The 17,640-nt window shown below is 35.4% G+C and overlaps 1 protein-coding gene across 1 annotated transcript in view; it reads left to right on the top strand.

Moving 5' to 3' along the window:
• LOC150081532 (midasin) overlaps positions 1-17,640 on the top strand; it is a 1,449,634-nt gene that overhangs the window by 834,087 nt on the left and 597,907 nt on the right. Inside the window, exon 45 of the mRNA XM_090380238.1 lies at positions 9,675-9,759. Coding sequence (XP_090236364.1) covers positions 9,675-9,759 — 85 coding nt within the window. The remainder of the gene's footprint in view (positions 1-9,674; positions 9,760-17,640) is intronic.

Here is a 17,640-nt window from a genome sequence, read left to right as displayed (position 1 = left end):
TAAGAAACTAGAAAGTGGTGTGAGCAATACTGTTTTAATGGAAACATACAAACATCGGAAAGTCTACAATTTACAATATAAAAAAGACAAAGAATAAAATTATCGAATTCACAGCATCGTCTGAGCCTTACAATAAAATTGCTGAGAGAAAAAGTTTACATCGGCCAGAATTTTAGAGAATCTCAATAAAGTGTTGTACGAATGGTTTTTACTAAAACGATTGGAAGGTATGGCAATTTCTGGGCCAATGCTTATTGCCAAAGCAAGGTCTTTTAAGGAGCATATGAACATTGAATCAGAGTGCACATTTAGTGATGGATGGCTTAGGAATTTCAAAACTCGTCATGGTATTAGACAGTTAGATATTGCTTGAGAAAGACAGTCGGCTTCTACACAAGCAGCAACAGAATATAGTGCAACATTTGAAAAAATTGTATCTAACTATGACCTTACAGCCGATCAAATTTATAATGCTGATGAAACAGCGGTTTACTGGAAGTGTTTGCCCACAAAAACTTTGGCTGAAAACCAAGAACGAAATGCAACAGGGTTTAAGCTTAATAAGGAAAGAGTAACCGTTCTTATGAGTGCTAATGCTTCAGGTGAGCATAAAATTAATCTTTTGGTGATTGGTAAATTTCAGCACCCACGGGCCTTTAAAGGACTTGTGCACTTACCTGTGACCTAAGCCACCCAAGCATTCTTTTGGGCTAAAGCCCAAAAGAATGCTTGGGTGGACAAAGCTATATTTCACAATTGGTTTGTTCATGATTTTGTTCCGTCAGTTCGTCAAAACTTGAGAAAATTGGGGAAGCCTGCAAATACAAAGTGCCTGCTACTTCTCGAAAACTTTAGGGCTCGCCCGCATGAATCAAAATTAGTGTCTGATTGCGGAAATATTTTTGCATGTTACTTGCCACCAAATGTAACACCATTAATTCAACCCAAGGAGTCATTAGGAACTTTAAACGTCACTATAAAAATGATTTTATGAATTTATGATTTTATGATTTTAAAAATGATGCATAAGAATGTCGACCCTTCAGAATTTCAATGCAGTTTTACAATCAAAGATGCAACATTTTCACTCACGACTGCATGGAATGCAGTCAAGCCTGTAACTCTTTTAAGAGTGTGGTGAATGTTATGGCCGAACGTGATGTTTGCTGATCTACAATCTGATCGAAACGAAGATTTTGAAGGATTTCACATAAAGTTGAAGGTATATGAAGTGAAAGAACTGATGAAAACTGTTAAAATTATGTACGGAATGCAAACTTAATGCTGATGACATAGAAAAGTGGATACGCATTGAAGATGATGTTGAAGTTGCAGCAACTTTCACTGATCAAGAAATTGTAACTCCTGATAAGATAGAATAGAATTAGTCAAAAGAATCTGGTGAAGAAAACGACAAAGTTGAGGAAGAAAAGATTCTTGGGCTCCTGCAGAAAATGAAACAGTTATTAAATTTATGGAACAGAACCATAGCTTCAGTCTTCAGGACGTCGTGCATGTGCACATGGTGTATAATAATTTAACACAAAGAAATTACTAAGTCGTAAAGAAGATGATATATAAAAGTATTTAAAGAAAGCAATAGAAGCATCGAGCAGTGTAGCAGATAGAGTAGAAGCTGCAAGTGTTCCGCCCACAAGCAGTGCAACAGAAATCACGATAAAGAACGAATAAATATTTGTTTGTTTTCCGAACTTTGTATTTTACATGAAAATGTTTTGTTAATAAACTAAAACAAATAATTAATTTATATAAAATATGTATCTTGTGCTTTCCTTTATATACTGTATTTTTCTTTTACATTGTTCATTTATAAACATGATTTCAAGCATTACACGCTTTTTTTTTTTTTTTTTTGGTGAAAATTTTTGTTTACATCTTTGTCAGGTGTTGACCTTATTTTTATTTAAAACTGCTCATTTTGATAAATGAAGCATGCTTTATTTGCTAATGAATAAACTGTCAAAATTTACCCAATCATCTCTTCTTTATTCCATCTTAAATTTGAATTTTAAAAGTACTGCCTGAGAATTCGGAAAAAAATCCGAATCAACCCAGTCCCCAAGCAGTCTGGATTTTCGGACTTTTACTGTATTTATAAATAAAACAAATTTTTTCTGATTATGCCAGGATTAATTTAAGGAGAGTCATGTCTTCCATTTTATACAAGTTTTTTTTTTTTTTTTTTCCCTAAAGCTACTTTAAGCTTTAGGTAATACATTAAGGATCCTTTCTAATAGGACTGTAGTTTTGAGCAATAAGATTTGTAGTATCGTATAAATCAGAGGTGGAGAATGCTTATGCAAGGATGGCATGAAAAAAGGTCCAATAGGGTGGGCTCTTTTCATGCTGTCCTTGGCAATTTGCAAAAAAAAAAAAAAAACTTCATATTTACTAACTAAATCATATCCATCATATTATAACACTTTCATTTGTGCACAATATCTTTGCATCAACAAGGTTATATTGTCACATTTACAATATGTTTCCATCTCCTGAACACTTCATTGGCAATTCAAAGAAACACAAAAAAGTTCGCCTTTTTTTCCACAAGTTGTGGGAAATCATCAACCCTATATACATTAGTCATTATCTGTAATTGGTTTCTTAAGTCAAGATAATGATAACACTTTAGGATTATGTGTTCCACCATCTCAACAGCTCCACAAGAGCAGAGAGAAGAAGTGGACAATCTAAAAATATGTAATTTGGAGTCGATACTCATATGACCCGTAAGTAAAAAGGTAACAATAGCATCCTGGCTGAACAATTTCATTTGTTTGGTATATACAAAGGCATTGGGTATATAACTATAAGTAACTCTGCCTAAAAGTACTGTGCTCCTTTGAATTTGCCAATCCTTGAGAAATTCAGATTTTAACCTGGCAACATCGTATTTTTCTGACAGATTGTAATTCAAATTATAGTCATCTGTATTAGCAGGAAGTTGTCTTCTTCAGTGTAAGTATTCAAGTATTGTAAGGTAACGTCATAATATATTGGCCCTCACCCATTTAAGACCTGTAGAGCAGCAGTAGAAACAGTTCTACATGCTCTGCAGGTAAGTAGAAGAAAAAATCACTCTGATTGAACTAAGTATTTTTTAATGGTTACATTACTAACTCTGTAACCCTTGCCACACAGAACCTTGCCAGGGCCATAAGGTGTCAAAGACCTTTGAAGTGTGCAAAGAGGCCGAGGACATATTTGGAGTTAGAAATGTTAACTGTATTCAAAACAAAGTTAGTTGCATTCACAGTGCACCTGCCCTTGGTAAAACCATATTGAGGAGGGACTATTATGTTTCTAGAGGCATAGTATACCTTGAATCTTACTACAATGATCCTTTCTAGCACTTTCTCAAAGACAAAGAGAAGTGCAATGGGATGATAATGTTGCAGCACTAGCAGGTTTATCAGGAGATTTCAGAAAATTTTTTAAATTGGCCTGTTTCCATTACCTTGAAAACAGCCAGCACTAAGAAATGAATTCATTAGGTTTATAATTAGTTGTGGTCTAAGTTGCTAGGCACTTTTAAGAACTGAAACTTCAATCAAATCCAACCTGGGATATTTGCCATCCCAGGTTAGTACACTTGGAATGGTAAATGTCCCAGATGCATTGAATTCACTGCTTCAGAGACTTCGTTCAGAGTAAACGGTTCATCTCTGGCTGGGCCAGCATACATTAAGTGCACCATGTCTGCATAAAGACTAATGTGCACCATGTCTGCACATTAGTCTTTATGCAGACTAATGTGCACCATGTCTGCACATTAGTCTGCATAAAGAGAGATATCCTGATGAATAATCTCATCAAGTATTGCATTCATGGTTTCCTTCCAAGACAGTCTCAGAGCGGTTGGCTTTAACAATAAAAGTAAAAGTTTCTGCAGGATGTAATTTTTCAGCTATAACTTTATATACTAGCCCTTAGCTCATTGTTTATTGTTGTCATGACCATTCTGTCCCAAGCCAAATGCTTTCCTTTTGAATGGAATTAAAATATCATCTCCTAGCAGTTTTATAGATTTCTGCCGACCGAGCTGTTTTATCCTAATTTCTATTGTTCCTTCTGGAACGTTGGTAATCCCGCCTGGCAGATTTTAACTCTTTTTTTCAATTCAGTGAACTGTGAGTCCACCAACAGGTTTTGTTTAACAGGTTTTTCCTCAAGACTTTCTATAAAGTTCTCAGTGACAGCAGATATTTGTTCCAATCTGCATTTTTTGTTTTAAATCAAGGAAAGTCATAAACTGTTCTAGGTCTTAAGGGATCAATGGAAAGACAGTTGTAGGAGAGATGTGCAGAAATTTGCCTTTAGCCAGCATGTGATTGATTGCTGGAACAAACTTCCACCTGTCATTGTGGAAGTTGATAGCTTAAACAGATTCAAGGCAGAACTGGACAAACATTTGGAGCGAGTGGATGGGTGAAAGGAGAAGGGTCTGTTTGTTTTATTTATTATTTATTTTTTTTCCTGGCTGATGCTGTATAAGTTTGCTTTCTTGCATCATGTACCTTTGCTAATACACAATATCGAAAGAAATAACATTATGGTCACTACACAACCATGATGTATGGACTTGCCAATTCTGGATATGTCTACCAAATGAATGGTTGGAGAGAGTTAAATCTATTAACGATTGGCCGGTAGAACTGACAAATGTTGGGCTGCCCCTTGGGAATTCCAAATTATTAAATCTTTAGTTTGTATAAATTCCTTAAGCAACTCCCCCTTTGGGTTCAAAACTGGACTATTCCCAAGGGAGGGGAGCTGCGTTTGCATCAGTAAGCATAACTACAGGTTTACTAGTTAACCTAATTAAGAGGTTTTCAAGATAATTTAGAAAAGGCTTGATTGGTTGGGCATCCTGACTGCATTTCATATATAGTATTACAAAAACTATTTGGCCAAAATTCCTTCCAAACTAGCACATACAGCATATTTTGAACACAAACTAAAATAGTACAGCTAGTAGTAGGCCAGTGTAATGTTGAGTCAGTCTGGTATAACATAAACATTGGAAAAAGAAAGATGTGAGTAGGAGCCTGTTATGCCAAATTGCTGTGAAGAGTGTAATAAACAGCTATATTGACAAATAGAATGGATCGACAAGTTAGAATGTCTTGTCACAGGGGATATTAACTTACCAGCTGTCAATCAAAAACTCATGGTTGGGCAGCTCACTGACTGGCAGAAAATTTCTTGATTTGCTAGATGGTTGTTTTTTATACCAACCCGTTGGAGAGGAAACAAGAGAAAGCAATATTCTTGATCTGGTTATCATCGGTGATTCATCATGTATATTAAAAATCTTCACATTAAGGAACCTCTAGGTGCCAGTGATCATAGTATATATTGATGTGGGATTTAATCAAAGAAATAACTACTCTCAAGAGTAAAGGGAAGGGAGGTTTTGTTTTCACAAATGTGTGATTATAATGTGCTCAGACATTTTTTTTAACTCTTTAAGTTGATCATCAGTTCATCCCACTTTCAGTAAAATCACCTAACTGATGATGGACACCATCTGCAGGTTCTAAATAGAAACAGTTGTTTGGGAAAATAATTGTAGAAGCTATTAGACTTTTTATACCAAATAAGAAATACTGTTCAAGATTTGGACCAAAATGGGTGTTAGACGACCTGATGAGCTTCAAATAAAAATGCATGGAATGATTACAAATTATCAGGGAATAAAGAGTCTGGGGATACAGTGATAAGAAATACAGACTAGTATGTAAACAAGTCACTAATGGGGTGAAACAAACTAAGGCAGATTATGGGAAGTTTTTTTTCGAATAATTTATTATTCCATCTTTCTTCTTTGGCTCAGTGTGCAAAGAAAAGCATGAAGGAATCCTTTGAATATATTAACACAAAGGGAAGAGTCATATTGGTCCATTGGATATGAATGGTATGACTGTTGATGATCCTGTAAAGATTGCTGATAAACTGAATAAATATTTTACATCTGCATTCATGATATAGTTAGCAGAAATCCAACTAATAGTGACATGATTTTATAATAATGGAAAGGAAGGTGGAAGAGAAGCTGCTGTAACTAAAAGTGAAGAAAATACCTGCAGCTGATGGATTCTGTCCAGTTATATTAAAAGAAGCTGCAACAGAGGTAGTTAAACCTTTAAGCATAATAATGAGAACAGCCTTATATTCAGGAGAAGTTCCTATAGATTAGGGATGTGCAAATGCATCTTATATTTACAAGAATGCTTCAAATGGTGAATTGGGTACCTATAAACCTGTAAATTTGACCTCTTTGAAAATAATGAAATCAATAATTGTTTGAGTGGGGAGAATGATACATGGTTTGCCATTATTAGTAGTTATGTGAAAATAAAATAAAAGAACGTTACAATTTGAGAATTTGTTTTAAGATATTTATTAAAGTGTCACTGTATTGAATCACACTTTATAGAGATTGGCTTTGTTTCAAGGTTCTGCTGAACCTTTCTTCAGGTCTCTGGGGATGGCATTGAGAAAGGAACAAATTATAAAACAGTTCATAGTAGTATAAAGTTGTAAAGTTGTTCTGTAAGCATACAGTTGATATGTGATTTTATAATAGTTATAAGTTTAAAGGCCAAATTCCTATATATATCATTGATAAAACCCCATCAGCTTCCCTGGCAACCTGTCTGAACTGCTCAGAGAACTTCATATCCTATTGCACAATTATCCCTAGGTTTTTTTCATTTTCCACTACCTTGAGTGTTGTATCACCTAATTGGTATGTTCTTCTGGGGTTACTCCACCCACATGCAGTCCCTTGTATTTCTCAATGTTAGACTTCAGTTGTCACTTCTCAGCCCACTTGCCTATTTTTTCTAGATCTTGTTGTTGTTTCATTTTTAGGAGCATTAGCAACTAAGGCCATATTGCTCCGGGGATATGTGGTGGTCATTCCCTGACCTCTCCGCATCCTCCGTATTTGGTGATCACGGGCTTGAACCCCTGTCTAATCAAGAAGCGTATGCTACGCACTGCTGCTCCTGCCCACCTGGCTACTGAGTTCTAGATCTTGAGTTGCTAACCTTGATTACTCATTGACCACCCTGCTGACCTGTTATCATATTTAAAATGAGACATTAAGCCTGATATACCGTCATCAATGTCATTAATAAGTATTGAAAACAATAATGGGCCTATCTCTGATCCCTGGGGGAACTCTACTGATAACAGTAGTCAGAGATGAGCAGTGCTCATTTATAACCACTCTTTGTCATCTCTCACTTAACTATCCCTTTATCCATAGCAGTTGTTTGTTGTTGTTGTTGTTTGGTTTTTAGGAGCATTAGCAACTAAGGCCATATTGCTCCAGCAATATGTGGTGGTCATTCTCTGACCTTTCTGCATCCTCCATATTTGGTGGTGACGGGCTCGAACCCCGGTCTAATCAAGAATCGTGTGCTACGCACTGCTGCTCCTTCCCACCTGGCTGCAGAGGCGTCCCATAGCAGTAACATCTCCCTAATGCCACACTGTGCCAATTTGTATAGCAATCTTTTACGTGGAACAGTGTCAAAAGGTTTTCTGAAATTAAAGTGTATGGTATAAAAATTATTTTTTATTCCATACACTTTAATATTAATAACTGATACAATATTAATAAAGTTAAAAATTCATTTAAGTAATTTATAAAAATTTTAACTATAGTAATATAGTGAGTACCAGAATACAAGGGTTTCATAAAAAAATATTGAAATATATGCCTCTTCATTCAGTTTAATTATTTATAATGTGAAACAAATTGAACCTTGTTGTTCTTATATGTTTTAATCCAGTTTCTTTGTAACTGCACACCATAGTATCAAGTCAGATTGTTCAGAGAAGATCATCCCTTAATAAAACTATTCTGTGATTGCAGTGTAACAGCATACCTGTCTAGATAGTCCTGCATTATTTCTTTAACAGTTGAATTGGTTATATTCCCTGGAACCATGAAATATGCATCCCAAAGTCAAGCTGAAAGCTCTCAGTAATTATCCATGTAATGCTTTGATTCAATTAAGTGAATTGGGAATATATTTGTACATCTCCACTGCAAAGTGTCCTCCAGTGAATCCAATGATGCTGTCATAATTATAACTGAAGGTTTGCTTACCTCTTTTGCTGCCTCTCTTAATATAATTGGATAGACCCCATTCACCCCAGTTGCCATGTTTATGTTTAACAATTACATCAACAATTTCTCTTCTACTTTCCTCTCAGTTATGGCAAAATCATTTAGCTCCCTGTTAAGAGTTTGACATACCCACCATAAAAAAAAAATTCCTGTGTGAACATAGATACAAAATAGCTATTCAGTTTGTCACCAACCTGAGCAGGATCATGAATATTAAAATTATTCATATCTAATGGGCCAGTATGATTCATACCCTTCCTGCTAGTGTTTATATAAGTAAAGAAGTGTTTACTGCTTTTTTTTTTTTTTTTTTTTTTAATTCTTTGCTGGAGACTTTCTAATCTGCCTTAGCTTGTCTGACATCCTTTGTGACTTAATTTCAGACTGGTTTATATCTACTTTATCACCTAATAATTTACATGCATCCCATATTTTTTTTTCTGCCACAAGTCTCATCAGTTTGTGTAACACCCATTTAGACCTAATCATCGAAAGGTATCTCTTAGTTACATTAGCATCCCATTATGTAATAATAACTCATATCATAATATTCGACCAGGACCATCATCATTTAAAGAGTTACAAACCTCGTTTTTACCTTTTCATGAATGGTACCGCTAACCATCACTGTTCTGTTTCAGAAAACATATATGTATATCTCTTTCAACATCTCTTATTTTTCAATAGTAGCTGAACACCAGTATCTGTTTTTATAGCATTATGCTCATGAAATCTCCATGATTCATCTGGCAAGGAAGTCTGGATAAATCTGCATAAGAGATTATGAATGCTGGCACAATTTGTCAAGCATCTTCTTGGTTATTATAATTCATCTTGTTCCCGAGCACAGCAGTGGAGTGCTCAGAGCTCTGCCGGGGAACAGAAATTTGAATGTTGTTATTGACTTATTTATTAGTTTGTATATTGTTGCATATGGCCAACTGGAACTTACATTGCACATCATTCTTAGAGAGCATTTTTATCTGTTATGTGAATACTATCATTCAATTGGGATGTGTATGGATTTCATTTGAATGACCCTTATTCATTGCCATGGCTTTCCCCATTGAAATTATCCAGATCAACACCCCTTTTGTTTCACCAGTCTCCATAACATAGGAAAAAAATCATTGTGACTTGGTTTGTGTTTTGCCTCATATTATAGAAAACAGAATATATCAACTTTTACTGCTTCTGTTTGCAAAGTATAGAGTATCTGTTATGGAGTTAAATGGGAATTTAATATGCTTTTTCATATCTTCTTCATGATGAAAACTTTTGAAATGCAGTATTTATGTACAAACATTTCTGCATGAGCTTATAATACAGATTTCTAATTTTAAAAAAGAAACTTAAAAAAAATTAACATAACTAAAACTTTCATATTCATGTATATGTAAAAAAAACTAGAAATCTGAAAATGTTACTATAAAATTTTTTATCTATTTTCAATATTTGTTATTCCCTATATAATTTTTCTAATAAGCTATTCCTTTAAATTTTCTAGGTTAATTCTTGCCATGAATCCTAAGCATGGAGAAATATCACGTGCCATGAGAAACAGAGGAGTGGAAATATATCTCTTAGAAGAAGTAATCATATCATTCAATAAATTAAGCCATTTTGAAATTTCAGAGTTTTAAATGATAAAATATAAGAACACTTTTTTTCATTGAACAGCAAGAGCTATAGTTTATTTAAAGAAAATTAGAAGTCCTCCAGACAAGTTCAAGTAACATATTAAAATTTTTATCAGTCATGAACTCATCAGGTTTATGAAGGAGAATCTGTCGAATCAAATATTTTATTTGATATAACCCCATTCTGCATCTCACTGTTGTAATATAGTTGGCTACATATAGCTTCCCAGTCTTTTTGCAAAAATTTAGTTTTTTCTTATCTTTTATTTTCACAAAAAATAATAAAACTACAGATGAATTATTTTAAATTTTGCAAATTTCTGCTATTTTTGTTAATGAATTAGTCATCAGGTGTGCTGTGCTAGCTTTCTGTGCAGTAATTTCTTAGTACTTGTGAAGCTAATTAACAATGTCTTTCAGTAAGATGCTAAAGAAATACAACAAAATTTCAGAAGACACTTGCAAGATTTTCCACATATCTATAAAAAAGTAACGTTTTCCTTGTGCATTGTATGTAGATGTGGTTTTTCACTTTCAAGCTGCAGGAAATGCTATATAATTAGACACTTGTGAACAAAATCTTTCATGATTTGTTTATTTCTGAATGCTTTTTCCCTGTCATCACAGAACGTAAACTTCCTCTAAGTTATGCTGATCATGCATGCACATTGTTTTCAATGATATAATTCACAATAGCGAAATAGCAAAAAAATATATAGTTTTAGAAGAACAAAAGGAACAGGTACTGTTAATGAAATTGCACAGATAGGGAAAGAAGGGGTAGTGATGGCTCTCAAAAATGGGCCATATTTGGTTGCTGCAGATAACAGTAATCAAATTGTTTCCATGCTATAGTTCATTGCGGTGACCTTCAGTAATTTAAAAAATTCATGAAATTGAAAGCAGCTTGCTGTCAGTGCCAGCATTGGAAGGTTATTGCACAGGATACAATGTTGGGCATCTTCCTTTTTTACAACCTGAAAGCATGTGGGATTCCCCCAATAACCTATTTAGCACTTAGTATTGATAAAGTACCTCTTATTGTAGGCTTAAAAACTGGAGTAGTAAAAGTAATAAAAAAGCATATTGAGCACTTCATGGTAATAGGATGCCCCTGTCATTTTACTAATTTGTCTACTAAAAAGGAAACTGCATGCCTTCCTGTGAAAGTGGATGCATATTTGCTGGACATTTATAGTGTTGCTCTCTATAAAGAAGTGCTAAGTACTATTTTCAGTAGAACTGAAATGTCTTAGTTTGAAAAATAAATGTATGCACAAACATGAGGAATTAAAATAATTAATTTCCTGTACAGTAATTTATGTAGTTAACTAGTAATTATTTCATTTCTTATTCCGTTTCCATCATATTGAAGAAGTGTACCTTTATCAGCTGATTTATGAATATCAATTCCTCAATTGTGTTTTATAAATTAGGGATGATTTCCCATACTCATAACAGTATAATGTAGGGAATATATGTCAAAAAAATTTTTGTATCACTTTTATGGTGTCATTGCAATTTTTATATAATGTGAGTATTGAACTTAATTTTATAAATATCATGTAGCCAATGTACTACAGTAAAAACATATGGTAGTGCAGTATTATGTTAAACAATAATAAACAAAGTAATGGAAATGTTGATAATCTGTCTTTTCAAAATGCCCATGGTTTTCTGATTTGTGGGCTGCTTGTTCTATGTTTGTTTATTTATTTTTCATTTATTTTAAAATTTGTTTTCTGAAATTCCCTGCTTACTATAATGATAGCACTAATTTTACAAAATAAAAATTGTACTCTATGCTCATTTATTGCTCATATATGTACAATGTATTAAATTCATAAATATTCATTTTCGTTCATTTTACTTTCAAAATCAGATCTTCTGGAGTTCTGAAGTGTGCAAAAGTTCATAAGATGGAGTTTTGAGTTCATCAGTACAAAATTTCTTGTTTTAACCGGAATTCCTACCCTAGGAGATTAGGTATTCTAGAATGATTGACAAAATCAAAAACCGCTATTGCCCATTGATTTTCCAGGTTGATAGAAGGAATGCTAGTGGTTGACTGAAAGGAATATACAGCCACTCCCCGACTTAAGTAAGGGTCACGTTCCGTGGAATGCTACAAAATTTGAATTTTACTTAAGTCGGAATTTTTCGAAATGCAGTACTGTACTTGGAGCTATGAGCACTGATTATGCAGCACTCGCAACTATGAGCACTGAGTTTGATTGAAGCAAAAAATAAATGTTCGGCGAACATGTAAATAGAATTATTTATTCAATTTTTTTATCTCATGTGCAGGAAAAATTACAAAAGTGTACAAAATTGCAAAAATTTCAAAATTATAAAATTACAGAAAGAGAGAGGAGACAGGCATAACATCAGCAAGTTTTACCTTTCAAGCATCGTTGCCAGAATTAACTCTCCAACTGATAAGCAGGCTGCTGCGGAAGTTGAGAGCAGTGGAGATTTATAAGGGATTTTTTTCAACACATCATTACTTCACCACATACTTTAATGTTTTAAAAACCAGCACGATTCTTGAACCTATTAAACTGCCCATTTGCCAGGAACTTTGGTTGGGGTCACCGTACTTATCCTTAATATCTTCATACATAGTTCCTTTTTCTTGAATGGCCATTGGACTCAGGGGCACTTGCTTCTGAATCTGATTTTCCATCCATATTATTAATAGCTTTTCCATCTTTGATATAGCACCTGAACGCTGTTTTGTGATCACTGTTGATCTTAAATGCATTGATATTTTAACATGTTCTTTTATACGCATACTGTCCCTTAAAATAGTATTCACTGTTGAAGCAGCGAGACCTAATTCCGTGCAATAGATGACAAACTTTGTCCTGCTTCGTAATTCTTAATTGATCATAATCATTTCTAAATCAATTTTGTTTCATTTCCTAGAACTCCCAGCACTTGCACTTTCCATTTATCCCTTTCCCTTCACCATTGTAATAAGTAAATAGGAATGAAGAGAAGATTCTGAAAATTTATTTTTTGTTTTTTATATGATTGAAAATGTCAGTGAAGGGGAACTCATTTCACCCTAATAGCGTAACGTAAAAACCCCACAGAATTCTAGTTATCGGTGTTATCACAAATACAATAAGATCGAGTTTACTACCCATTTATAATAGATTGCACTAACAGAAAAGCCCAATAAACCAGAAAGTGCAAATTGTTTTATGGTCGTGACCTCGAGAACATTTCTGGAGATTTCGCCGACCGGGCTAGCCAGGTGGGTAAAGTGCCTGCCTATCAACCCAAAGGTCACGGGTTCGAATCCCGCCTCGGGCTTGGATCACAGTATAATGCAAAAACCTTGGGAGGTGCATTATGGCCACAGAAGCCAATGCGGCAACAACTAAAAAAAACCAACAACCATTCAGTTCTACGGGATGCGAAATACGTTTCCACGGTTTTTTTTAAGGTTGCACCAGCCAGCAAAAACTTACGTAATGTCGAATTTTCATAAGTCGAGTATTACATAAGCTGGGGCGTGCCTGTATATGAAAATTGTGGGAATTTTTTAGTTCTCATTTTAGACAGTTTGGTCCCGAAGCTTCATGTATATCTTGGATCTTATTGTGCATTTTTGAATACTCGTATCATGTACATTTCTTAGTATAGTTTCTGCATGTAAATTTTTTATTATACTGAGCATTTTTGAATACTTGTATCGTGCCTTTCTTAGTATAGATCATCAGCTGCATAAGAGGGAACTCAGTACCATTGATTACGCTGTGAATTACATGTACAGCAAACCTAACAGTGCACATTGGGTTATTATAGTTTCATTTGTGTTAATACACTCATGAAAATCCACTGTTATCCCTGAATTTACCACCCTGATGAGTCAGCAGCTAAAACATGTTTGAATTTCATTCATTATCAGAGAAAAGTCACACATCATATATATAGCCCAGGTCAGCAGCAGTAATTCTCCATTTTCTGATTAGTACTAGCATGCTCTGTACTTATTTTATAGAACTTCTTGCATTTAAGAAGTTGTACAAAATGGGAATTGCACCTAACTGCAATTCCCATTAGAACATCTACAAACTGTTGAAGATGTTACATTTTGTTTATTATTATTATAAACTTCTCCTTTATGGATTTTTTCTGCCCCATGATGGGTATTACTACCAAGTGAATGGGGTGGTTGGTTGTGTCCAGTTACTATTATTATTATTACCATTGGTCAAGGAACTCTCTTACTATCCTACAGGTATCAGGATTGCTGCTTTCTAGAGTTCCATGTAAGTGTTAATGCTGCTAGGTTCTTATGGCACTCTTTGGCACCATGCTGCTGGTTGCCACAGTAATCGGGATGATCATTACTTGTTCCATGTGCCACATTTCTTTGACTTCTTGTCTTAGTTCTGTGTACGTTCTGATTTTTTCCTCTTAGGTTTTCTGAAAGTTGCTGGCATAGGGCACCATTATGGCAATCAGGTAGATAGCCATTTTTTCTTGTCAGTGAGGATTATGTCTGTTCTGTTTTGTGGGATCATCTTGTCCATTGTTATGGTGTGGTCCCAGTACAGTTCATGAGTAGGGATCTCTAGTACAATCTGAGGTTCATACTTGTAATACAGTACACTTTCTCTGATCAACTGGTATTTTTGTTCCAGCTCGTTGTGTCTCTGAGTGTATTCCATCTGGGTGATCATTCTGCATCCTGCAGTGATATGCTGGATTATTTCTGGGATCAGGTAGCATTATCGACATGTATCCTCTGTCACTCCTAGATCCTTGGCAATGTATTTCCTGTAGTTCTTTGTGTTGATAACCTGGTCTTGAATGGAAAGCACAAATATTTTGGTCTCTGGGTAGAGCCTCCCACTTGTCAGCTGTGCATTAGAAGCCATCTTATCTATGTAGTCTTGATAGGTCATTGTAGTGGCTGCCATGGAATGCCTTTGCCCATATTTTTGTCTTTGTTTCTACTGTGTGTGAGTGGGGGTGTCCATGTTTGAGTATTGTGTGCCGTTTGTCTTTCTTATGGCTTGGTTGACTAGTGCTGTGTTTTCCTGGAAGTAATCACATTAGGTTCTTAATTGCCTTCTTCTCTTGTTAAATTCGGTCAGTCAATCCCCTCCCTGCTTCTTCATGGGCTGTGGTCAGTCTCTCAATGGCAGACTTCAGGCGGTGTTGGTGGCTCTTATTCATCATTAATCTCATAATCCCCTCCAGCTTGGTGTTGGTCCAATCTATGATCCCAAAGGAGTATGTTAGTACTGAGACTGCATAGGTGTTTATAGCTCTGACCATGTTCCTGCCATTCAGCTTTGATAGCCGTCTCCTCATTCGCTGATGTTATTTCTCAGCAGGTGGGCCGTGATCTTTTGTTCTCACTGGTGATCCTGCATCATCCCTAGATATTTGTAGGTCTCCCCATCTGTCATGACTTCAATCTCTTCAATGGTTTTCAGCTGGTAGTTTCAGCCTAATAGATTTCCCCATTAAAGTCCATGGGTCTTGAATTTGTCTAGGCCAACTAGCATCCTGATGGAAATGCTGAACCCTTCTGTGACCTGGAACAGCTCTTGGAGTTGATTCTCAGTTATGGCACAGACTGTGGTGTCATCCACGTACATCAAACTTTGTGCAGTAGGTGAGAAAGGGTTTACAGGTTCTGCCTTCTTTTAGGATATATCCATACTGTGTGCTAGACAGAATCATGGTGGGGTCAAGACATCTCCCAGGAAGATTCCTCTTCTGATGGGGATTGGTCTGGTTGTGATGTTTTCGAACTTGATGGTGGTCTTCCATTTCACTATGGTTGCATCCAGGAAGTGTATTAGTGTTGGGCTGACTTTATAGATCTTCACTGTCTCAGTCAGCCAGATAAGGGGCATGGAATCAATGCCCTTGCTGTAGGCAATGTAGGCCATTTATTATTATTATTAGTAGTAGTAGTGGAACAGGATGTAAGCTTAAACAGCATTAGCAAAAAAAAAAAAAAAAAAAAAAAAAAAGTTGACCATCTTACCTGATCCCCCACCCAATTTCCCATATTCTGGCTATGATAGTTTTACAAATGTAATCAAGTGAGGGCATCACTAATTACATGGAGTTAATGGTCTGATGTTCCCTCCAACATGTTCAAGTTCCTTGCAATGAATGGATGGAGATGATCTTTAAATCAGATACAGTTAATTGTGCAAAGGAACAAAAGATACAGTGATTGTGCAAAGGAACCTGAGGCAGGGCTCCACACTCTCCTGTAAAGATCTGTTACAGATGAAATACTAGGAAGCTGATCTGTTTGACTTTTAATACTACGTCTTTTATACTGACATTCGTATCATAGTACTTGTCTTTAAAGCAGGCCTGGCCAATCCAAATCGTTCTGTGGGCCACCTTGATGAACTACAATTTTATGCGGGCCACTTAAAATAAAACAATCTTTTTAAAAAAAAAAGTGAAATGCCATAAAAATTTATTTTATTCATTCATTTTTATTATATATTTACATCAGTGAGATATCTGCTTTTCTTTATGATAACTAAATTTTTTAAAAATCTACTTCAATATTGGTAGTTGCACATCTTAATTGATTTTCCAGATTTTCATTTGTTATTGAAACTTGAAATTTACTTTTAATTAATTTCATTTTTGAAAAGAAAATTTTAAAAACATGGATCCAAAGGCACTCACAATTTTTTGTGCAAAAAATTTTAATTTGGAATACTTTCCTGCTGTCACATGTGTTGTAAAAGTTGATTTTTGATGTTTTATTCCTTTCGTGAGTTCCAGTGTTCTCTCTCCACTTGTACCTATTGAGTAGCTCACTCAACTGGCAAGAGAGGATTTCAGTACTATTCAGGACCGAGTTCTTCTTCCCTGGTGTTTCTGTGATGCAACATGGTTCGAAGAAGGGAAGGAGTGGTGGGGATTCGAGGGAAGTACAGTTGGTCTAGTATTATTTTTCTTGTTATTTATCGTGTCTAGTGCAGCTAGTGAATGATTTCCCACTGACGTTGTTAGCAGCATAAAAATCATCTGACGGGCCGCAAAAAATAATGACAGGCCTTCAGTTGGCCAGGCCTGCTTTAAAGCAGTGGGATGTGTCTAGGTCATTTCATACCCCACAACCTGATCATCTAAGGTGACAACACGATCATTCCATATACACACACCAATTCTGGCTTCCCGACTTCATCAGTTGTTTGACAGTGAGGCTCTTTGAGGACTATCCATTGTTTCCGAGGAAGGTATTATGCCACGATGTTAGCATGGCATTATGTTGCTTTATTCCAACTCCATGTGATTGGTAGCATCTAAGTGCAACAAGGACTAGTGATTCTACAGCTTGACACCTGGCCCTACAAGCCCTGTCATCTGTCTGACCCCGAGAAGTATGAACTAGTGTGGGCAAAGCATTGACTCTAGTTTTTATCGGGTCAATGTATTTGTGGCCAGGCAATAACCTGGTGCTGTCTCCAACCCAGTGATGTTGAGACCATACTTTAGAGCAGTGTTCCTCAGACTTTACCCTCCCAAAGTGCACTTGAGTATTCTTCTGAGTTTCATGGCATGGCACTTCATATATATTCAAATGTATATAAATATTTTTAAGGTCATCACATAAATACCTCTTATGTACTTTTTTTTTTTTTTTTTGTAAATTATAGTTCTTGTATGAACATTTAATCAGAGTGAAAAAAATATATTTTATTTTCAAATGAATTTAGCTTTGTAAAAAATCATATTACCTACCTTTAGGGGGAAAAAATACCCTGAAAGTGTTTTCTTTGTTCTTACAAAATGTTAACTTTTATGCTTAAGAGGTTTTTAAGTAAT

Source organism: Mastigoproctus giganteus, chromosome 8 (genome assembly GCF_048544385.1).
Source record: "Mastigoproctus giganteus isolate SK-2022 chromosome 8, ASM4854438v1, whole genome shotgun sequence".
Classification (NCBI taxonomy): Eukaryota; Metazoa; Arthropoda; class Arachnida; order Uropygi; family Thelyphonidae; genus Mastigoproctus; species Mastigoproctus giganteus.
The sequence above is the reverse complement of the archived record's forward strand: the minus strand, read 5'-3'. Positions and strand labels throughout refer to the sequence as shown.